The following is a 24,045-nucleotide window of genomic DNA, read 5'->3' on the forward strand; positions in this document are numbered from 1 at the left end:
TCAATAGGCCGGGACTTCTCTGAAACTCTTCCCTCTCACTCTATCTCTCTATCTCTAATACAAGACTAGATCCTATCTGATGTAGACAAGGCCCGATCTTCCGAAAGGTATGATAGCATCGATTGGTGGAGACTTGATGTTCATGATCTTGGCTTTGAACCAAGACTAATTTGGACCCCCGCAACCGTTACACCACTACTCCATTGGTTATCAACCACGCAAACATGATTGACCTCGCCGAGAAGGCTTTCCTGCAAGCTAATCGAGAACACAAGCAAGAACGGGATGAACGCAATCTAAAATTGCAAATAAATATGAGGCTTATGATAACAAGAAGTTCAAGTCTTTATTCGAAAGGACTAATCACCATAGGCAAACAAGATCAAGAACAGGGGCCCTGGTTCACAGCAAGCAGCCTAAGGACAGTGATGGCTACTAATTATAGAGTCTTGTGCATCACCCCCCTGGATGTACCCCCTAATGGCCCCAAACATGATACACGGTCCAACGGACCAAAGACGATGTCGCAGCACCCAGGCAGATTCTGGACGCTGACTTGTTTCAATGATTTCCATTGATTTCGAAGAGCTTTTGATGTGAGACCACTTGCATTAGCTTCCTTATCTAATTAGCTTTCCATCCAAATGTGGATCGTCGAAAACAGAGTCCGGACACGCCCGTGTGACTAGTTTTATGATAGACTGGTCCTGGAACCTGAGATGGGCTCCAACTTCAGTTGGACTGGGCCTCCACCATGAGAAAGATGAATTGGATGCCCATGCTGGACCTCCTCCTATCCTTGGCTTGTATGCGACGAAGTAGTGATGTCCTCATCACTATCGAGGACTAATCTTCTCTTGATTGCTAGCTCTAATCCTGGTGGAAATATGAATTAGGGTTTCTGGCTCTTAGGATCAAATGCATTGGCTATCCTAGAGGGGGGTACAAGCAGGTATATATAGACCCCTTGAAGCATCCTAGACCCTTGGATCAAACCAACTTGAATAAATAGCATAGAAGCAATCTAGAAGGCGGTGGAGAACCAACATAGAAAGCTGGAGGCTGACTGGTGGGCCTAGGGAATGGCCGGCCTGCATGAGCCGGTCCCACATATCAGTGGTTTGGGCTCCGCTTTAGTGAAGAGGCCCCTAGAGTCTTCTAGAGTCTTTCCACATTGATTATCCTACAGAATTATGCAATTTCCTTTGACGAATAGGTCCTCCTTGGCGGTTTTCTGATTAAATCCTGCTAAAAACATAGATTCATCAAAACTCATGGAATTTGTCAGTTAAAATCTTTAAGTCTATGTTGGTGATCCATTTTAGTCATTTATGCAAGGTTTATTGATGGTTTGTGTATTGTTAACTACCCTCAACACTATACTATCAAGAGGAGCAAACTTATTTGCATATCGGTCATCTAGTGCCACTCGAGTGATCTAACTTTACATCATTGCTAGGATCAAGTGGCATGGTGAATTAAGTGACTAATCCTTTGGAAAATGTCTTTGAAAAGCTGACACACATGCACAAGGTGGTGTATCACTTGGTGGTGTTGGCACATTTGCAAAGGAGGTGAATTTGGGAAGAGAAGTGTGGTCATTGAGTAACCGGACGCGTCCGGTACTCAATAGTAGATGCGGCCTGGGCAGCCACCGTGACCGAATGCTGGGTCAAGGATGACCAGATGCATCCAGTCAAGTGACCTAAGGCTCAGGCAAAGTGGCTGGCGTGATCAGACTCAGGCATAGGAGCACGACCGGACACGCCCCTTGCAGTGTTCCTCAGTCGGCAACGCAAGTAGTGGTGCGACTGAACACAGGGTGAATCTAGTCATGGGAGATCAGACGTGTTCGGTTGAGGAAAAACCTCTCTCGATGCTTACTAGACTTGACCAAATGATGTGGCGTTGTGAGTTCGGTCATGGGACCATCGAGTCTGATTAGTACAGTGTGAGCGAGTGAGTGAGATAGCCATTGGGTGCCAATGGCTCTCTTCAAACATAGTAACATGTGGTGGCGTCGAAGCGAGTCCGGTCAGTGCGCAGATAGCCTAGAAAATGGGGTAACGGCTATTTTAGCCCTTGGGGCTACAAAAGGAGTGTGTGGCTAGCCTTGACTGATGCATTGCACCATTAGAACTTAGTGTCCATTCTTGGGGAGTGCTAGGAGAGCTTCTAACTCACTTGTGCTTGCAAGGGTGCGAATCAATTGCGAGTGAGTGATTGTAGTGCAATTGCACTGAGTGATTGCATCGAGTGGTACTAGGTGATCAATTTACAAGCCAGTGGTGCTTGTTACTCTTGGAGATTACCACCTCCTAGATGGCTTGGTGGTGGTCTTCGTCAAAGCACAAAAAGAAGATTGTATGGTGCTTCGGAGAAGTGATTATGAGGGGCATTATGCTCACCCCACAGGAGCCGCGAAGAGCAACCCTACTAGAGCGTGTCATTGAGCTACCCTCACTTTTGGGGTAGGTTCTTGTGGTGCCTAACATGTGGGCTTGGTGGGTGATGCCAATTAACCTCCAAACCGCCAAGTGAGCGGTCAACACAATGGGGATTAGCATGTTGGCAAACATGTGAACCTCGGGAGAAAAATCATCGTGTCAACATTGTTCTTCCTGTTGGTTTGTATTCCCCATACACAAGCTTGTATTTACTTTCATATATATTATGCTTTGTGTAGTTGCTCTTGTAATTAGTTAGCTTATGCAGCTTGCTAGTTACCTTCTAGCTTGTGTAGCCTAGAAGTAGCTCCCTTGTGTAGCTAGTTTACTTCGGTAGTAAATTAGTTGCTCTCTTGCATGACTAATTGGCTTGAGTAACATTGGTAGTCATATTGCTTAGTTTGTGTAGCTAAGTTATTTGCGCTCTCTAATTTAGCTTGTGTAACCTTGTTATTGAGCATTGCTAGTGAGCTTAGGAGCTTTGTGCTTTTGCTTACTAGCTTGTGTAAAAGCTCCCCTGGTTGCTTGATATACTAGTTGCATATGTTTGTGTGACCTTGCTTCTAGAATTCTTTAGGTGAGCTTTTGCTAGCCCAGCACCTTAGTTGCTTAATTAGGTGTAACACCCTGGTGTTACGAGCTCATTCAGCACCGCGATTTAGGCCTAACTCAAATTTTTGAAACAAGTTTCTTGGAATTTTTAATCTAAACATACTTGAGGCAATAAGCGAATCCTGTGTGACTTAGTTTCATGGATTAAATAAACACTCAAGTTAATTTACGCAGTGCATAGAAATATTTTAGGAGTGACCAATAATGATTCTAGCAAGTAAATGGAAAAACACACGCACGCCATGCTACGTACTGCACTGGCCACGTTTTGCATTGCTCTGTCCATCGTCTTATGGCAGCTACGATTGACGTGTCGTCCGCCGTACAAAAGCGCAGTGGCTATCATGAAGTTTTTAGTGCGTGCATGCAGCGCTTACCACTCACTGGGCTTAGCTGTACGGACATCCAACCTTTAGCTACTACAATGCCTAGTCTCTATCTAGGCACATGATCGAGTTGAACCATGTTATGAGGCTGGTGGTGAACCGCACGGCTCCTCGCGCTTGCCTTGTACTGTCTCTGTCCGCTCTAGTCCTTCTGGTCGTGGCCACAAGTGCTGCTGCCCCTTGCCTCTGATGTCTCCGTGGCCAGTGAGCAAAGCTCCAACTCACGAATTCCCACGTCTCTGCCTCAGCCTACCTTGCTTGTCCCTGGTCTGATCTTGCTTGTCTATTGCCACTGCTTGTCCTTGCTCCACTGTTTTCTCTATTGGACAAGTCGGTCGGTCACCTCCATGCTGCCTCCTACCCCTGCTTCTTGAGGAAGCCAATGCCACAGCTCAGCTCTCCCTCCCCAGCTCGCCCTCACTATGTTGCCTCACGCCGGAGCCCCCACCACCGCTCCAGACACACCGCGCGCGTGCTTGCCCATGGCGCTGCCCTACCACGCGTCCCAGCTAGGCTCAACCGAGTGTGCTACTCCTCCTAGGTGCATCGTGTCTCGCTGCCTCTTCCGGTGTCCCTCGCGTGCACGCGCCCTCAGTCAGCGCCACCGCTCCTTCCAATCTACAGTCGCTCCACATCCCACAGCGCCCAGCCATGGCTACGCTAGGCCACCCGGAGCCATGGAGCCCTCCTACCAGTGCCGCCCTCTCACGCTCCCTCTTTGGCCCCACTACGCTCCACACCGTGGCCGTTTCCATCAACTCATCGTGCCTCCCCGCGCGCGGCTCCTACTCTGCCTTGTCTCCTCTTCACCGCGCGTAGCCTACCAAGCCACAGCCATGCCCGTGCCATAGTGCTCCACTGCCACACCGTTCCTGCAGCTTACCGCACCTCCCGAACCGGAGCCATCAGTGCCCCACGCCTCCCCTCACCGTTATCCTCCCTGCTGCCGCCCTGCCGCACATGGCCATCGTGACTACGCCACTACCCCGGCAATGCCGCTCCACCTCCGTTGCCAGTACTCGTGCTGCCATCGCAGCCCGCCTTGGCGAACACCCAGTCACGAGCAGCCGCAGCTGCTATGCAACCACCACGCCAGGAGCACCGTCGCCATGACCGTATCCCTTCCGGTCCAAAATTCATCGTACACAAGGTATATCCCTCCAATTCCTTGAATCCCTAGCACCGTGAGGAGGATATAGAGAGCTGTGACATGGATCGGACGCCATTAGTTCATCAAAGCGCACGTGCATGCCGTTTTCATCGCCGACTGCCGCGCGCAGTCCTTCCTTGGATGCCATCGTGGATGTGTCTGTCGCCAGCTCGGCTCGGAGCACCCATGCCTAGCACGACTAGTAGCAGCTCCGCCTCGACCATCCGAGCCCCACGCGTTCGCTTTTGGAGTGGAGCCAGGCCCGGCGCTTCGCCGCCGTGTGTGGCCAGAGTCACGTCGTCGGTGCCCTGCCGATGCTCTGCTCCGGAGCCTTCCCTCCTAGGCCAGCCCATTTCCGCGCATGGACCAGTGGTCCACCCGTGCTGGATCAGATCCCACCATTGCTGGGTCGAACTCGCCATCCGTGTCATTCCTGCCTTGCTGGGCCAGTCTACCGTCGCTGGCTGGGCCGATTCCCGTGGCCTGCTCGCTGCCCGCGCGGCCGCCATTCGCGCCCGCGCGCTGGGCTGTTGGCCACGCGCCCGCCTGGGCCGCCGTGCCTTACTGCGTTGCTGGGCTGGCCGGTAACCACCGTCCGCGTGCTGGACCGTTGGGCCGATCTGGCCACTGGCCCTTTAGTTTCTAAAACAGTTAGCTAATTTAGTTTTGGGAATAAAATTTCAAAATCAATATAAAATTGTGTAGGTGTCTAAAAATTATAAAACCAATTTTGTTAGTCTCCTAAAATTATGATCTACTTGTTAGTATATTTTGTTCATATAGTGTGATAATATTCTTAAAAGCTATATAATTAATTTAAGGTACTTAATATTGTAAAGATATAAACTTGTAGGAATTGTTGTGATAAATTGTTAATAGTGTTGAATTTTAAATTGTTACAGTAGGCTCCTAGCAATATTAGGTACTCGCTGTAATTTTTGTAGCTCTGTAATAATTAGTTGCTAAATAGGTAATGACGTCCTATTGCGAATAAAGATTAAATTGATAGAATAGAATAAAGAAACAACTTGGGTTTGTATAACTAAAACATTTGTTGGGAAATAATGTCTTATTTGACAACGTGGATATGTAGACCAGCGTTAGAGCTATCTCGTTAGCTTGTGAGGCGTGATCGGATTTCTAAACATTTCGGCTGTCGTCGATTATTTACATCTATGCATTTACATCCATGCATACCATATAGGTACGATGATGGGTCAACGGATCAATTGAAGGATGATTGGGAATCCAAGGACGGTGTAATGGTATTCTCTTTAGGAGATGATGCAATGGGCTTTCTATTCAATTGTTGGTGGATTACTCGAAGATACAGATACTAACTTTTTAATATATATCTTACCTAGGCAAGCCCCGGGCATAACTCCTACTTTCTGCAGTTTAAATTATTTTTGTGCATTAAGTTTTAAGGAGTTGAATGAAACTCACTTGCATATATATATCTTTATCCTATGAGTCTTACTAGTATGACAGGATCGGGTAGATTGCTATGCTATAGGAACCGGTAGAAGTCGAGTGATTGTCTATCACTCGTGAGATATAGGAAAGGTGTTACTGTATTATTATCACTTGGAAAATATAAATACTGGAAATGATAAATGGTGACCGGGTAGGGATATGGTTTGGGTATTGGTGGGTGTAAGAGGTTGTGTCGCCGTGGACGCGGGGCATGGCTTGGTTACACTGCTTTTCCTGTCTGTGTCGGTTAAGGATCGGCCGTTGCATAAGACTCTAGGCAAGTCACAGACTTATTATCCCGAGCACATACTTGTGTATGGGCGCTTGGAAGACTTGTTGTTCTCTTGTCGTGGGTTCTAGCTCTTTCTGGACCGACTATCAGGGTTTCTTTTTGGTGGAGGAGGTCCTTGCACCGCACTGAGTCCGGGACTCAGGGGCGAGGGCTTGGAGTCCCAGTTTGGACGGGGACCTAGGACCCAGGACAGGAGGGTGATGGGTTGGTCCTGCTTGTGTCCGGGGTACAAGCGAGGCGTGTGTTTTCAGGGTACCCAGCTGGGGGCAATGATTTGTGAATCACCGGGAAATTTGGTATGGCTTGTCTACGACCTAGCACCGTAGTAAGACTAAATGATGAAAGTTGGAATGGAAAGAGAAAATCTAATTGCTTACCACCTGCTTGAAAGTAGCACAGGTGCTTACATAGAATGGTTAGTTAATGAACCAATGCGGCTGTTAATAAAAATCGAATATAAGGACGCACCTTAGTAATGCTTCATGCAAATGCAATAAACTCACAAGTTAGATAGTCTTGCATATCCTTGGAGTCTTTTCTTTCCTCCTGTCGGGTAAGTCTTGCTGAGTACAATTGAGTACTCATGATTAAATAATTATTTCCGTTGTAATTTTGATCACATGGTTATATTCCGCTATTCAATTAAAGTGTCCATAACTCTGATAAGATGATTACATTCCGCTGTTATACAATAACTATTACTCTGATGTTGTATTAAAAGTGATGTAAGAAATGGTCAAGAATGATGTAAGCTTTATTCTCTCATTTGTGATCCTGATGGCAAAAATGTGGATTTTTTTGTTCTCCCCTAGGGTGTGCCCGACGGAACCGAGTAATTTAGTGTTCTCCCCTGAGTGCTTAGTGTCTAATGGAAGACAAGCACTCCTGTGAGGTATTAGATTAGACGGTTCTGCCACATTGGGATCTTTGTAAGGTTCTTGTGAATTTAGATAGAGGGGTATAGTCTTGGCTAGACCGATAGTTTTAATTCCGTATTTGTTTCGGTTAGCCGGCACATTTAATTTTAGAAAGGACTATTCACCCCCTCTAGTCCGCCATCTCGACCCTACACCGGGGTCCCCACACAACAGCCCTCCTTTTATCCACTATGTTGTTGCTTGTTGCGGTTGTCATGGAGTCCGCATTTTCAAAATGATTTTCAAAACATTTTCACTTGGTTCTTACCACGTCACTAAGTCTAATGCACATGCATTGTTAGTCCTCATCTAATGGCACCAGATAACCATAATCACATCAAAACTTATGTTTTTACATTACAATTATAACCCGATCGTGTACTCTATTGCACCTTGGTCATTCAAAAGCAAAGCCCTATTCATATACATTGTCATTAGGGTTTGCTTTCCATCTCCTCCTCATAAGGCTGCTCAAACATGTGGGTAATAGAATTGTGGTACATGCCTTTGGGGTGACAACTTACGCTCTTTGTATCAACCTCTTCCATCTAGTCCACGTGCTCATGCTCCCTCTGTGCCTTAATGTTGTACATGCACATCCCAAAGATACAGCAAATGACCTTTATAGCCATGGAACCAAAGCCCTTGTGTGGATGTTTTATAAGGTCGACTGTGAATTTGTAGTCATGCGGATAACTTTAGGTAGCTAGCACTCAAAGACTTACTCTCTCTATCCGTTTTAAGTGACGCTATGGTATTCATGCTAGTTTGACTAGATTTGTAGAAAATATTAGCAACATTTATATCTCCAAATAAGTTTATTCTGAAAATAGATTCAACAATCCATTCAATGATACTAATTATATACCATGAGTATTAATATTTTCTTGTATATATTTGGTTAAAATTGAATAAGTTTGACTGTTGAAAAATGAAAAACTGAAAAAGACAGTTAAAAGGGAAGGAAATGAGTAGGATTTAGACTGTACAAACAATGTGCCCTACATCCAATTCGGGTGCTCTATCATATTCCTGTATTCCATAACCATTAGACAAGTGAAAGTATTCTCTATTTCACAATGTGATGCTCTATCCTGTTTCGTCATTAGACAAATGGAAGAAATTATTCTCTATTTCACAGCAAAAAAAAAAAAAACTTCTCTCCGACTAGCAAATTTATAGCCGTACATCAATTAGTAAATTTATCTCCGTGTGCCGTCTGTGTGGCTATAATCCGAATTTTGGTTCGTACAGCATGCCCGACGTCTAATCCGAGTGGTGCTCAATCGTGTTCCATCATTCGACAATGATGAAAATCATTCTCTATTTCACCGTGACAAAAAAAAAAACTCACAATTCGCTCGAGAAAAAAAACTCGCAATCAGCAGGAAACGACAGTCACTGGGGGACTGTAAGTATAAAAATGAATGATAAAATTAGGTCTTACATTAAGAGCTACAAGTGGGTCAGGCAGGGTGACCCTCTGTCCCTATCTTGTTCAATTTTGCTGCTGACAGCTTAACCAAGATGGTAGAAAATGCCCAGGAAAGGAATCTATTTATTGGGTTAATTGATCATATCATTCCTAATGGGGTAGCCATATTACAATACGCTGATGATACCATAGTCTTTCTTAAACATGATTTGGAGGGAGCTAGGAACTTGAAGTTGCTTTTGTATATGTATGAGATGATGGCAGGTCTACAAATAAATTTCAACAAAAGTGAGGTCATTGTGATTAATGATGATAGTAATTGGGGAGAAAGATATGCTGACATCTTCCATTGCCAAATTGGCATGTTCCCCATCAAGTACCTAGGGGTCCCAGTTAGCCCTAGCAGACTCCATTTGTGTGACTGGACACCTCTGGTTGATAAGAGTTACAAGAGATTAGATGTGTGGAATGGAGGAGCAATGTCAATAGCTGGAAGATCTACATTGATATGTTCTTGCCTAAACAATTCTCCCATCTACCAAATATCTGTCTACATGTGTCCAAAAACAATATCTGAAAATTTTGATAAGATTAGGAGATCCTTTTTCTGGCAGGGGGGTGGGACCAAGAGAAAATACGACATGGTGAAGTGGATTAAAATCTTCAAAAGCTAGAAAAAGAGTGGCCTTGGCATCAAGGACTTGAGAAAAATGAACGTGAGCCTATTAGCTAAGTGGTGGTGGAAACTAGAACAGGAGGAGGGGCTTTGGCGGGAAATTGTCAAATCCAAATACATGCATAACAAATCAATTTTTTTCTGTAACTCACAAAGCAACTGACTCTCCAATTTGGTATGACCTCCTCAAAGTTAAGGATGTGTACCTTCAAGGTAGGGGGATCGCTATCAAGAATGGAGAAAGAACCAGGTTCTGGGGTGATCCCTGGTTATATGATAACCCATAATGTTTATTAATCCTATTCTGTATATTTTGTGTGATCAAAAGGATGTAAATGTTGCTGATGTGAAAATGGTAATATTCAAATCACATTTAGAAGATGGTTAACTGATGACTTACAAGTATGTTGGGATAGGATCATGGCTGATGTTGGCAGCTTTCAACTTCAGGACTTAGAGGGTCAAGTCACTTGGCAATTTGGCAAAAATAAAAAGTTTTCAGTGAAATCTATGTATAATGCATTGACAAAATCTAATGCTGGACCTGATCACAAAAGGATCTAAAAAGGCAGAGCTCCCCAAAAGATCAAAATTTTCATCTAGTTAATGACCAATGATGCACCTTTAACAAAGGATAATCTTCTCAGGAGAAGGTGGTCAAGGAATCCCAAGTGTCACTTCTGTCATCATGATGAAACTATCAATCATTTGTTTTTCACTTGCTCTGTCGCAAAAGTGGTTTGGGGGGTTATTGCAAGGGTGATTGGTGCCAATAACATTCCTACTTCTATTTCTCAATGATGGGAATGGTGTGAATTACAGTTTCCAGGAGGCAAGAAATTTCACTTATGGGGCATTTCGGCCATATGCTGGGCAATATGTAAGGCCCACAACAAAGCATGTTTTGACGGAAAGATCATAAATAAACCGATTGAAATTATATGTCATGCCGGAGCTTTAATGCATTTTTGGACAGGTCTTTATGCTAAAGTTGACAGGATGATGCTTATCAATGGGGTGACTACCATGCTCTTGAGGCAAGGTGATCGCCAGGATGATGAAAACCAGAATCCCTTTAGTGACAACCTTAAGACTAATAAAAGCGCTTGAGGCAAGGTGATCGGCAGGATGACGAAAACCAGAATCACTGAAGTGCTGCAGGATGTGGAGGTCCCTAGTTCTGTGCTGTCTTTTGCTCGACTAAAGATGGTCCTCTTTTTAGTTGGTTTGTAATAACTGATCACTACCTTATTCTGGTAGCTTGAACATTAGTTCAGTTTAAGCGGTAGTTTTCATACTGTGACAGTTCAGATCTAGTAGAAACTGTTTTCCCCTACGCCCCTTTCTTTCTTATCTGAAAATACTCATGTATTTCCGTTTCTCTGTAAATGGAAATGCGGCTCAACCTTGTCTAGAAAAAAAGCAGGAAACGACAGAGACTAATCGAGATTCCAGAAAAATCCAAAATAAACAGCCGACAAGACATCTATTTCTACTGTCTACATGTTCATGCTCAACAAAAGAAGACAAGTAGAGTTTGTCAACAAGTCCGGCTCCCACTAACATGTGGGAACTTATTGCTCGATCACAGCTTTAGTAGAGTTCAATCCACAGGCATGTGGAGGGCGCCATAATCTGTTATCAGAAAACTCGTGCAAACTGAAGCAGTGTTCCAAGTCCAAGCATCAGTAAAGCTTAGTAGGGCTCCACAGGTGCACGGAATTTAGCACCAGCGTAGACAGCAGCAGCACCAAGCTCTTCCTCGATCCTAAGAAGCTGTTTCACTCGAACATGTTAGAAAAGCAAAGTACTCTCAAATTATACAAAAGCAGTACAAGTGAGGTATTAAATGACTGCAAAAGAAATAGCATTGACTGTTCAAAATGAACCAAGCATTGAAACTGTTAAAATTAACACTTTTGTGAATGACACCAACCTCAATCGAACATAGAACGCTGTTCAAATGAACCAATTTTGTGAATGACACCGACCTCAATCGTACATAGAACAAGACAAATGTGTGGCATTTTGACAAATGCTGCTACAAAAATAAGTTTTGAATGTAGCTACAAAAATAAGTTTTGATACTTGCCTGGTTGTACTTAGCAAGACGTTCTGATCGACAGGGAGCCCCCGTCTTGATCTGGCCCTGTTTTAGAAAGATAGATACATTAAGCTTTACCATAAAAAAAATTCAATGTATCTTGAACAGAAAAAGGTGTAGTAATGGTATTCCCTCCATTCCAAATTGTAAGTCATTGTAGCTTTGTGAGATAGATACATAGCTTTTGCGACGCACCTAAATAAATATTATGTCTAGATACATAGTAAAAATTATATATCTAAAAAGCCAGACTGACTTGCAATTTGAAACAGATGGAGTAGTAATTATCTAATATGACTATTGTGCTGGATATACCCAGATTCTTAAATCTTACCGTGGCCAAGCCAACTGCCAAATCAGCAATGAATGTATCCTCAGTCTCACCGCTGATCAAAGCAAAACCAACAAACTAACATCAGAATGATACTAAGTCAACATCAGACATGAACAGTGCCACATCAGCTATATGCATACCTCCTGTGACTGGTCATCACGCCCCAGCCAGCATGCTTTGACATCTTCACTGCCTCAATACTCTCTGTCACAGATCCAATTTGGTTAACCTGAAAACGTGAAGAACATACCAGTGTTTAGACAAGTGCTAAAACATGTAGAGCACAGAAAAAAAATGATGGGCATGATACCTTGAGCAAAAGAGCATTGCATGACTTCTCCGAGATAGCCTTTGCAACCCTCTAAAAAACATGGAATTATTTATAATTATAAACTGCGCAACAAAATTGAAATTTGATCATCTCATGACAAAACAAAAACAAGACACTTACAGTGGGATTGGTGACAAGGAGATCATCACCAACAATCTGCAGTTGATCCCCAATTTCTTCAGTCATCTTAGCATAGTGAACCCAATCATCCTGATCAAATGGATCTTCGATCGAGACAATGGGGTATTCACTAACAAACGACTTGTATACATTCTTCAAGCTGTCTCCAGATATCTTCTGAGAACCATCATTGTTCTAGAACAAAAGAAAATATAATTACAAACAGAAACCAGATCAACTAAGTTCATAAAACATACAAAATGGAAACTTAAGTGAGACTACCTCCTCCTTGAAGTTGAGGTCATATGTCTTGTCCTTGTCGTTGTAGAACTCAGAAGCAGCAACATCCATTCCAATGACAACCTAACATTCAGACATTAAAAAAAAATGACCAAACCACAACTTTAACATTAAAAAACACAATAGTAAATAATTCAAGCAGACCAACCTTTCCGGTGTATCCAGCCTTCTCAATTGCAGTCTTTAGGAGCTCAAGTCCTTCCTTGTTTTCCTACAAGTGAGGAAAGGGAATATATTAAAGTATATGTCTAAGAACATTAATTCTAGTTTTAGTGAACCTACAAAAAAATGTGTCCTGAAGCTTAGTAGCTTCAAGACATCTTGAGGAGAAAAAAAGGATCCCACACACTAAAGACCAGGAGGAAACCTGAATGTTTGGAGCAAAACCACCCTCGTCACCAACATTGGTGGCATCCTGCCCATACTTCTTCTTGATAACAGACTGCACAAAATAAAAACAGATATAAATTTTATATAACTGACAGTCTGAAAAGACGAGACAGCCAAATGGGTACATGAGAAATATGAGAGAATTGCCTTGAGATGGTGGTAAACTTCAACACCCATCTTCATAGCCTCCTTGAATGAGGCAGCTCCAGTAGGCAGGATCATGAACTCCTGTATATACAAGGAGCATAAATAACATTGCAGACAAATATTACAAGATAAGGTATCAAATTAAGTTCAAAGTCTGCCTGCATAGCAAGCTTGTTTCCAGCATGGGAACCACCATTGATGACATTAAATGCAGGGACAGGCAAAACTAATTGCTTGTTGCCAGCAAGATTTGCGATGTGCTGCAATAAAAAGCATATACAGATTCATGAGAATATGTATATTTGAAAGTAAATTAAACTAAACCTTAATGCTAACAAGCTACAAACCTGGTACAGAGGAATTTTCTTGATGCTAGCACCGGCTTTGCAAACAGCTAACGACACAGCCAAGATGGCATTGGCACCAAGCTGAACACATCAGAAAGCAGAAGTAATAACAAATTGTTACAGATCCATTTTGCAAATAAAATATTAGAATGCTTTCGTATACAATGGTATCAACCCTCATGTATTAGGTAATACCTTTTGCTTGCACCATCCCCACTCATTCTTAGTGCCATCAAGCTGCTGAACCATAAAATTGTCAATCTCGGTCTGAGCCGTAGGGTCCTGCAGAACAAACAGAACAGGCAATTAATAATACACCAAATCTCAAATTATAAAAAGAACCATCGGATAGTAGGATAACAGGATACAAACCTTGCCAATAAGAGCAGGTCCAATGATAGAGTTCACATTGTTAACAGCCTGAGACATGCAAAGAACGTGAACATATAGAATAAATAAATTAAGCCCATGAAATATATTATCCATCTATCCTAATTGTGTCAAAAGGCATCAATACATTATGTTGCAGTTGCAAGTGATGTTACACAATCCATTAAATTTAGGATTATCTGATTCATCGTCAACATGTGTGGCACAGATTCAGCAAGTTACTCTCTATGTTAATAAAGTGACAAGCCACAACAATGGATTTACACCATTAACCTAGACTAGTTAAAATTTGTGCACATTTTGAATGTGATTATTTTTTATTATTTTGCAGTGTTTTAAATAGCAGAGCTATAGCAGCTCAGGACCGTGACAACACCATTATGCTAAAATAGCGGGCTATAGCGGTGCTATTGCGGCTCAGCAGACCTGTTCACTAAATGCCATTGCCCACGATTAAAAGCACTGTTATTTTGTTGGAAAGAAAGATAGAATCCAAGTGTATGTAGAAAGGTATGGCCAAGATTGGACAACTCTACTCTCCGACATGGAAAACAAAAAGGAAAGAAGATATTTTAGTTCAGAAAATGGAAAACAGTGTGTCCAAGTTGATGTCCAAAAAGAATTTAGAAGAGACCTTATAGTACAGCAAACACAAGTAGCATTCAGATAAAAACATACATTAGTGCAGACATCGACCATCATACAAAAAATTTTAATGCTGCCGAAATGCACATCAAACTATACTAAAGTGTAACAGAGGCATAGAACACCTTTTAATAAATAAATAGCCAGAAATAGAGATGTAGTTGTATCTCAGATAAGAAAAATAGCAAACGCACCTGCATACATATACTCCCCTATGGTCCAGTTTATAAGGCGTAATCTGACACTTTGACCATTCATTTATTTTATATTATATTGTTTATGATTTATAAACTTATGATCATTGGATGGTATACTTGATTACAAATCTAATAGTATCAAGTTTGTATTACAATAATTAAAATTATTGGTCAAAGATTATAAAGTTTGACTCTTGATGTACGCGAAATGCCTTAAAAGCTGGAACGGAGAGAGTAACTCATAGGAAATTATAGTGACTGAATGACAAGCATGACAGGAAATCAAGCTACCTATGAATGTTTAGAGTTTTTACAAAATGTAACTACCAAATCCATGAAAATGAAGGAAACAACAAATAACATGCAAGCCTTAAAATTAAACCTTAGAAACTCCCTTGCCCAGGTAGTCAGATCCACCATCCCTCAACTCAAGAGCTTCATAAACACCTGTGAAAAGGATAGATGGAATCAGGGTTTTCATCTTTACCCATGAACCATGGACCATGGTACAGGATATGCATACTACAACAACTATGCATTCACTATAACTACTATAACCCACCAGTTGATGCACCGCTGGGAACAGCAGCCCGTGCAAAGGTTCCATCTGAGCAGCACACATCGACCTGAGGCATACAAAATTTAACCTACCTGATCACACGTTTATATAAAAAAGAACAAGTGAAGAAGTTCATATGTATGACCAATCAGACACTCCATACAACCATAAGGGATCAACCAATACAAGTCCTAACTCCTAATAACATGGGATTTCAGACTACGTATGCACAACGTGTAACCAAATGGATATTTATAACTGAATTCAATTTGACAAACAATAATTGAAGTATGACCTACTGATCTGTTCCCTAATAAATCCTGCAAAATACTGACTACGCCAAGCATAGATCAACAAAATTATGCACAGATCTTGAAGTTGCATTAAATCTTAATCTAGAGGCTTAAACAGGCCAAAAAATGCTAAACATCACACTAAGGGCCAACGAGCGCAGATCATACAAGCACAAAAGAAGTATAGTCAAAACCTGACATTCCATTCCTCAGTTTGCCAAAAATCCCCAAAACCTCACTAAAACCTCAACTCGCCTCGCACGACAAACTGAACAAAGAAACCAACAAAGCTTCCACCCCACGCGAGATAGATTGCGCCACAGCACATCGCTACCAGACCAGATCGGAGCATCAGAGGGCGCGCGCGCGCGGAAGAGGGACCGTTAGCGGTCCAGAGCCCGTACCTCAACGGTGGGGTTACCGCGGCTGTCGAAGATCTGGCGCGCCTTCACGGACTGGATAGTTGCCATCGCCGAACGGGCTCGGGAAGAATCTCTGGTCTATATCTAGCGGCGGCGGCGGCAGCGGCGGAGAAGGCAATGCGAGATTCGAACGGGGCTGCTTGGAACTTGGATTGGATCGATGAGGGCAGGCGGCCGCCAAAGTTTTATAACCTGGACGGGGGTAGTGCCCGATGCGGTGCGGGGTGCGGCCCGTTTCTACGCGCACATCGAAATGAAGGGGTAGGTTCTGTACAGTGTCAATGCAAGTGGGCCAACAAGAATGTCCTTGTTGGATGACCCACATGGAGGCGTCTCGAGCTGTCACGTGGACAGCTGCGGACTTTGCGGGCGTGAGGCGGCGGCGCACCGCACACACCAGCTCTCCCGGCCGCTGATGCCCCGGCCGCTGAGGGTGTATTTAGTTCGCCAAACAAAAATTTTTGAATGTCACGTCATATGTTTTTGGGACGTCGGATGTTTTGGATGTCGGAAGAGATTTTTAGATACTAATAAAAACAACTAATTACATAGCTCATCTGAAAACTGCGAGATGAATTTATTAAACCTAATTAATCCATCATTAGCGCATGTTAGTTACTGTAGCACTTATGGCTAATTATGGACTAATTAGTCTTAAAACATTCGTCTCGCGATTTCCAACCAAATTGTGCAATTAGTTTTTATTTTCGTCTATATTTAATACTACATGCATGTGCCGCAAGATTCGATGTAATAGTTTAGGATGAAATTTTTTTAAACTAAACAAGGCCTTACTCACTACTCGCTTAGCTAGCTAGGGCTACTGACTAATGGGATCTAGGAATCGTTGGTAAGCCATGGCTGGCTGATTAGAAAAAAATAATATTCGTTGGTTAAAAAAATACAACTTATAAATCCAGTGAATAGGGTAATATACAAATATATACAATTATGTATAAAAGGGCAAAAGCTCGATACGTCCCGCCTCAGATAATCTCAAATCACATACGCAATAACATGTTGGAGATATGATTTGCTTCAGCCATTTCCCACAAGCCAGCCTCATCTTGATCTTCTATAGGAGATGTATTGGTGCGGATCTTTTACCTTCAAAGATTCTTGCATTTCTTTTCTTCCACACCTCTTAACAAACAAGACTGAATCTGCAGTTTGGTTTCTCACCTCTCAGCAACTTTGCTCAACTTTTGGTGCTACAATAGCTCGTTTGGTGCTCCCTAAGCCCCGTTCGGCTTACCCTATATTCAGTTTGTTTTTTCAGCCGGAACAGTATTTTTCTCTCACAGCAATTCAGCCAGAACAGTGTTTTTCAGCTAATTTCAGTTAAGATTCAGACCAGCGAACAGGGCCTAAGATCCCAATTATAATTTTTTTTACTTTTCTATGTATATACATAGCAAAATTATATATTTTTTTTCTCGACTATATACATGGCACCTTTTTTCTCGACCATGGATATGGCACGTTTTAAGAAGTGGAGTATCAAGACAACAACAATGGTAATCGGAAAATATCATTAGAAAAATCGACCAACATGCAAAGCAATAAAAAGGATTACAAAATGATCAACAAGCGACCCAAATAGCTTGCTCTCCTTCGCAAACACCCTTGGGAGAAAAGGCCCCACAGCGACCAAAAATGTCGATATTACGGTTTATCAGGCATGGTATAGTGTTTTTCTCTCACAACAAAACAGCATCAGTCAGCTTATTAGCCACAAAAACCATCAGCCGACCAGCATCACTAGCGAGTTGAACCCCCGATGTGCTGGCTTTGGCACCTGCTTCCTGGTTGCCAACCATCAGGCCAGAAGCATGGCTGGTGAATGACATGCATCGTAGTGAAGCCATTCCTATAGGATTAAGTGATCAATGGTTTCAGCTTCTTGAGAGCAGAGAGCGCATGTATTATCAACAGAATATCATCGGTAATCCTCTAAGGGGTATCCCACGAAGGAAGATTGATCGACAGAGATGCGTGTAATCGAGAACAAGAAGGCAACAGAGATACACGAGTTAGACAGGTTCGGGCCATCAGCACGACATAATACCCTACTCCTATGGTCTGTTGGATTATATTGGCTATCGTATGATATTGCGTGTGTTTGGAGGGGGTCTCTGCCCGCCTTATATAGTCTGGGACAGGGTTATAAGTCGGTTAGATCTAGAAGATAACCAAAAAGTAATAACAGATTACAGGAATCATGGGATCATACGTATCCTGACAGATCTCGTACTATCTTCAGGATATCTTCCCGGTGTCTTGCGGGATGCGCCGAGCAACGCTGTGCCCCGTAAGGCTTTGTCTTGTGGGGTGGGCCACCCCTAGGAGCGCAGCCCATGTGGTCTGCCGTGGGTATCCAGGGTCGTACCCCCACAGCTAGTCCCTGAGCGTCTTGTATCCATTGTGCAACGCCATCTTGAGCTTGTTCGAGCAGGTGTGAACAAAGCCGAGCAGTCAAACTCATGGTCCAACCACCGTGATGAGTTGCCGAGCAGTTATGAACCATCGTCGAGCAGTGTGAACCGTTGCCGAGTAGTGTGAACCATCGCTGAGCAATGTATCCCAAGTTAGGCTTGCCATAAGGATGTAATGAGCTCAAGTCCAAAATCAAAAATTTCCTTGCAGTGGACCAAGTGTGCCCACTTAGAGTTTGACCACAAGAAAGGGAGATAGTCTTCTTCAACTTCAGGAGGCGCGGAGTCTTCTAGATTAAAGCAAACACACTCACCGCAAGGTAAAGTATGCCTACTTAGTCCCGAGCCTGACAGTAAGTGACGTAGTCACGTGGTGCCTGGGTCTAAAGTAGAAGAAAAGCAGAAGACCAGCCTAGCAGGCAGCCAATCCCTGGGCGTAGCCCCAAGATGAGAAAAGCACATTCACCGCAAGGTGAAGTGTGCCCACTTAGTCCCTAAACCTGACAGTAGGTGACGATGTCACGTGGTGTCAGGGTCAGAAACAATAGTCAACAGAAAGAAAGTCCCTAGTGCGGTGAGGAACCAAGTCGTAATGAAGACACAGTCCCTGAGCCACAAGTGGAAATCTTGAAGAAAAATAATGGAGAAAAAATCGGAGTAACGACTATACAGTAGAAGTTACTGAGCTTTAATGGATTGTGGAGAAGTCGGCGAATATTCGGTGAGCAATAATAATTTGTAGCGAAAAATGGGCGATACGGGCTGCAGTTACGCGAAAGCCAGGTAACGGCCCACCACGCCGTTTCAGAGAATTCAGAGAGGCGCAAATCGTGGAGCGGTTTCCCAAAACCCCTCAAATGCGAAAGGTAGGGGGAGTGCTTTATAATTGCGTCGCCGCACCCCGCGCTCCCACCTTTGTAGCCCTCACACTTCTAGATTCATACGCGCTTCCGCCACCAATCCTAAACTAGATCTGAGAGATGGCGCCGAAGAGGGGAGTTCGAAACCTAAAGAAGGCGGCCGCTAGAGCCAGTTGTGACAATGAGTGGGTGTCGTCGCTCATGGGGGAGGCGGAGATCAATAGGATGGTGGAGGCGGGCGTTCTTTCGGATCGTGTCACCGCCGGATGGCGGCCAGCCAGCGGTGAGCCCTACCCAATGCCTCATACCGACGAAGCTATAGTTTTTTAGGATTACTTCTAGCGTGGATTAGGATTTCTCATCCATCCTTTCTTGAGGGATCTACTGGAGTTCTAGAGAGTTAGTTCATGTAACCTCCACCCAAACACCATCTTGCACATCTCTACCTTTATCCATTTCTGTGAGGCGTATCTCGGAGTTCTTCTCCACTTTAACCTCTTCCGTCATCTATTCTGGCTAAAGAAGAAAGGTGGCGGCAGTTCTAGGGTGGTCGGCGGCATGTATCTACAACTCCGTGATGGGATGGCAGGCGAGTACCTCATTGTACCACTGAACGTGAAGCAGAGACATCCTGCCATCCGTTGTGACGTCGACCACATCTCGGAGAACCAGAAGAGCTGGTCGGAGAAGCCGAGCAGTGCCGATATGGAGTAGGTGAGGGAGCTCCTCGGCCTAATAAAGGGCGCAAAGACCAACGGTGAACTGGTGGCGGCGAGTTTCATAGTGCGCCACGTCCAGCCCTGCAAGGAGAGGGCCCACGCAGGCTATGACTTCAAGGGGGACACCAACGGCACCCAAGAGAGGATGGAGAGGCTATCACGGGATGACGTGCTAGAGCGGGCCACAGAGCTATTTGCTCCAAATGCCTTGTTTAGCATGTCAGGGTAGACTAGGCCCTTCAACTGTATGAACCCACCTTCTCATGTAAACATCTCAATTGTTTGTTCCTGATCCTTTTTATCCTGTGCCGTTGCCAAGTAGTGAACTAATTCACTTGTGGAAAGATCCATTCGCAGGAACGAGCGGCGTACTTCTTGGGCATGCCGAGGAGCGATTGGCCAAAGGCCGTGGACTCCCGACCAACAACTCAGCCTAAGGAAGGTGCCGTCAGCGCCTCATCGGAGTCCAGAGGCACGAACGCTGGTCGAACGGAGAGCACCCCTCGGTGTTGGAGAAAGTCTAGGGGAAGAGGGCAGCAGCAGATGAGCTGGCCCAAAAGAAGAAGAAGACGATGGGTGCTGTTCCCCGCAAGCCAGGCAACATCTTGCTTGGCGGTGACTAGACCACTCGAACGTAGAGTGCGGCGATGTTCGAGTGGTTGGATGACGACGGGGCTCTTGTGGCTCCTCCGTCGAGCACTGAAGCGCCTCCACGCAACACGCACGTGGAGGTGCAATTGAAAGGAGGAGAGGTAGTCCCCGAGAAGCAGGCAAAGGGAGTCCCCGAGTAGCAGGTAGAAGAGAGGCTGACCATGGAGGCCATGAGACCTCCACCTCAGGGCACGCGGGTCGACCCTAGGGCCACGCCTGGGGGCTCGGGTAGGCATCGTCGATTCAGAAAAGTGTACCGGGAGGTCGACGTGTAAGTATCCTTTCCTTGGACTTATTTTGCTATCGGATCCTTATCTTTGCGGTGATTAACAAGCTAATCTGATGTAGAGCGAGGCGTACGGAGGATTTGAATCCGTCTGTCCAAACTAGCAAATAGCCAGGGGTTGGTCCCGATGTGGAGGCAATGCCAGCAAACCCTATCTTAGAGTCCTCGGGCGCTCGACGGCCTACGGAGGAGTCAACCACTGCTGCTGATGAACTTGGCAGCGGAGAATGGTTGGCTCCAATGGTGGATGAGCCAGCGGCGGTGCCTAGGGCAATGACGGGAGCCGCTGGGTCTTCAGAGGCAGAAGCTAGAGTTGTCGATGCCTCGCCGGAGTTTGGAGCGAAGAAACCGATGGTGCTAGAGGAGCAGACGACGCTCCGTAAGGCGTCGAAGGGCATGGTCGGACACGCTATGCGGCCACTGAGCCCCCTGGTGGTGCCCCCAGCTATGGAGGAGGACAAAGTGGAAGAGATTGAGTGTGAGGAAGCTCGCCCTCAAGCCGTCTGGATCCTCCGCAAGCGGGGCGATGAAGTTGTGGTGGTGGAAGAGGAGGAAACCACCAGGGAAGTTAGAAGGCTAGAGTCCACCCTTTCCACGGCGATGAAGTAGATCAAGGTTAGTATTGCGTCGGCAATGTCTGTCTGTGTCGTCGGAGATTGGAGTTCTTCAAAATCTTGTTGCTTTTGTAGGGCATAGCATGAACTGCCGAACATCAGCGATAGCTGATCAAGAGGATGGAGCCCCTCACCGAGAACAAAAAACTAAAGGAGGCAGTAAAGCTTATGGAGAAAAATGTCTAGAGGGCCCAGCGCGAGCATGATCTTATCGAATCCAACGTGTGGGATCTAGAATACTAGAAGGGTGTTCTATTCGAGTAGCTGGCGACTATGTTCGAGCAGTTGTGGGGCAGCTCCGAGCAGCTAGAATGTAGCTCTGAGCAGCTGACGAGTCTGACCGAGCAGCTAGAGCACAAATCCAAGTAGCTAAGAAATGCCTCCGAGCAGAGAAAAGGTATGGCGGATCGACAAATTTGCTTTGCACTGCTAAACAGTCTTATCGTTGCTGACGATCGTTATGCTTGTAGAGCAAGACGTGGAGCTCGGTCAGTTGCGCCAAGTCATTGGTCAACTCCGAGAAGAGGAGAAGAAAACGTTTGGGCGGGTAGAGAAGCTGGCCAAGGAGCTGAAAAGGTGAGTACTTCATGGCCAGAGTTATTGCTGAAGTGACTTCTTCATTTGATGCATCCTTTTGGTGCCTGCAGAATACCGTCGAAAGACCAAAGCCCAGTTCGACGTGGTGGAGTAGGAGGCGCAGACCCAAAGGTGAAAGCTCGATGTTGTAGTGGCCAGAGTTAGGCCGATGCTTTACTGCACCGACATGGAGGCAGCTCCTCAGCTCGATGACAGGCCGCCTCATCCGGACACCATCATCGATAGGTGCAAGACGCCATGGGAGAACTTCAAAAGCTTCAAATGTGATGCCACTGTCTCTGTCGTGACCCATGCTCTGGCAGTAGTCCAGTCCCATTACCCTACCATCGATCTACGAGCGATAGGGGCCAAATTTGCTAGAGGCACTAGTGCGACGAAGCAGCAGGAGCTAGAAGATGAGGTGGAGGACACAACAAAGAGGCTAGCTAGAGACATCGACCTGTTCGGCGAGGTGGACGAAGAGGGCCAGACATAATAACCTACTAGGAGAGTGATCTGTAATAGCTGGAGAGGATAGTTAAAATGTGCGAGGGCGCAGATAAACATTTATGTATGTGTATAAATGTTATAAAGTGACATGTGCATGTTTATGTAGTTTGCCAGTATTTCGGTGAAAATCATTGTAATGTTAACCCTAACGCGATTATACGTAGTATAAGTAGCGTCCGAGTAGTTAGTTCGTTACTGAGCTCTTGGCCTTGGCTAGCCCATATTCCATAACGTCGAGCACGGAGCCCGTGCACGTGTAGGAGGAATAGGTGTGACCAAGGAACCGTAGCCGACCACCCATAACATAGAGCGCGGAGCCCGTAGCACATGTAGGGAGAGATCAAAGACTGGGTCTTCTCTAAAGAGCATAGAGTAGAACGTGTGCTGCTCGACAGTTGTCGAAGTGTCTTGGAGATATGGAGAAAGGTGGTGGAGCATTTATGGAGATCACATATTGGAGTTTATTAAGGAGTAGCTTAGAGCTAGCGACCGCAAATGGAGATTAAACCATAATGGAGAAATAATTTAGACAAATTATGGTGACAAAAACTTCATTCATTATGGAGTGGAGGGTACATATCTGGAGTGTTTCAATGATAGAAATGTATAAGGTTCTCGATATGCCATGAATTGGGGATATCGATTCTGTCTAAGTCACATAGCCGGTAAGACCCTGGTCGGGTAACCTCTTTGACCACATAAGGCCCTTCCTAGGGAGAGGAGAGCTTGTGCATCCCTTCGATTTTCTATTTTCTACGGAGAACGAGGTCACCGATAGCAAATGAACGACCTTTGATGTTGTGGTTGTAGTATCTCCACAAGCCTTCTAGGTATTTGGCTGTACGGATGCAAGTGATCAGGCGTTCTTCTTCAGCTCTGTCGACATCTTTTGTCCGAACAGCTGTGGCTTGCTCTTCATTATAATGTTCTACCCTAGGTGCACAGAAGGCAATGTCCGCTGGTAGTATGGCTTCTGAGCCGTAGACCAAGAAATATGGAGACACACTGGTGCTACGACTAGCTTGAGTGCGTAGTCCCTAGACCACAACTAGAAGCTCTTTAAGCTATCTGCTCGGATGCTTTTCCTCTTTTTGATATAGCCTCTTTTTTAGGGCATCAAGGATCATGCCATTCACCCGTTCGACCTGACCGTTGGCTCTAGGATGGGCAACAGAGACGTATTTGATGAAGATGCATCGGTCTTCATAGAAGTTCCAAAAATGATGACCAGTGAATGTAGTTTCGAGGTTAGTGATAATACTGTTAGGGAGACCGAATCTGTGGATGATATTTTCAAAGAGCTTGACTGCCTTCTTAGCAGTAGCAAAAACAAGCGGTTTGTATTCTATGTACTTGGAGAACTTGTCAATGGCGACATACACGTACCAAAACCCACCTGGCGCTGGCTTGAAAGGCCCGATCAT

The 24,045-nt window shown here is 44.7% G+C and overlaps 1 protein-coding gene across 1 annotated transcript; it reads right to left on the reverse strand.

Moving 5' to 3' along the window:
- Window positions 1-10,849: 10,849 nt before the first annotated feature.
- On the reverse strand, window positions 10,850-16,165 carry LOC136535163 (enolase 2). The gene is made up of 17 exons (XM_066527471.1): window positions 15,953-16,165; window positions 15,259-15,322; window positions 15,079-15,143; window positions 13,837-13,884; window positions 13,660-13,746; window positions 13,465-13,545; window positions 13,276-13,377; window positions 13,118-13,198; window positions 12,948-13,022; window positions 12,729-12,791; window positions 12,563-12,643; window positions 12,281-12,475; window positions 12,140-12,190; window positions 11,970-12,058; window positions 11,830-11,881; window positions 11,484-11,540; window positions 10,850-11,167 (listed from the first exon to the last, which is right to left on the reverse strand). The coding sequence occupies exons 1-17, from the start codon at window positions 16,016-16,018 to the stop codon at window positions 11,087-11,089; spliced, it is 1,338 nt and encodes a 445-aa protein (XP_066383568.1). The 5' UTR covers window positions 16,019-16,165; the 3' UTR covers window positions 10,850-11,086.
- Window positions 16,166-24,045: the final 7,880 nt, after the last annotated feature.

Source organism: Miscanthus floridulus, unplaced genomic scaffold, assembly GCF_019320115.1.
Source record: "Miscanthus floridulus cultivar M001 unplaced genomic scaffold, ASM1932011v1 os_2578_3, whole genome shotgun sequence".
Classification (NCBI taxonomy): Eukaryota; Viridiplantae; Streptophyta; class Magnoliopsida; order Poales; family Poaceae; genus Miscanthus; species Miscanthus floridulus.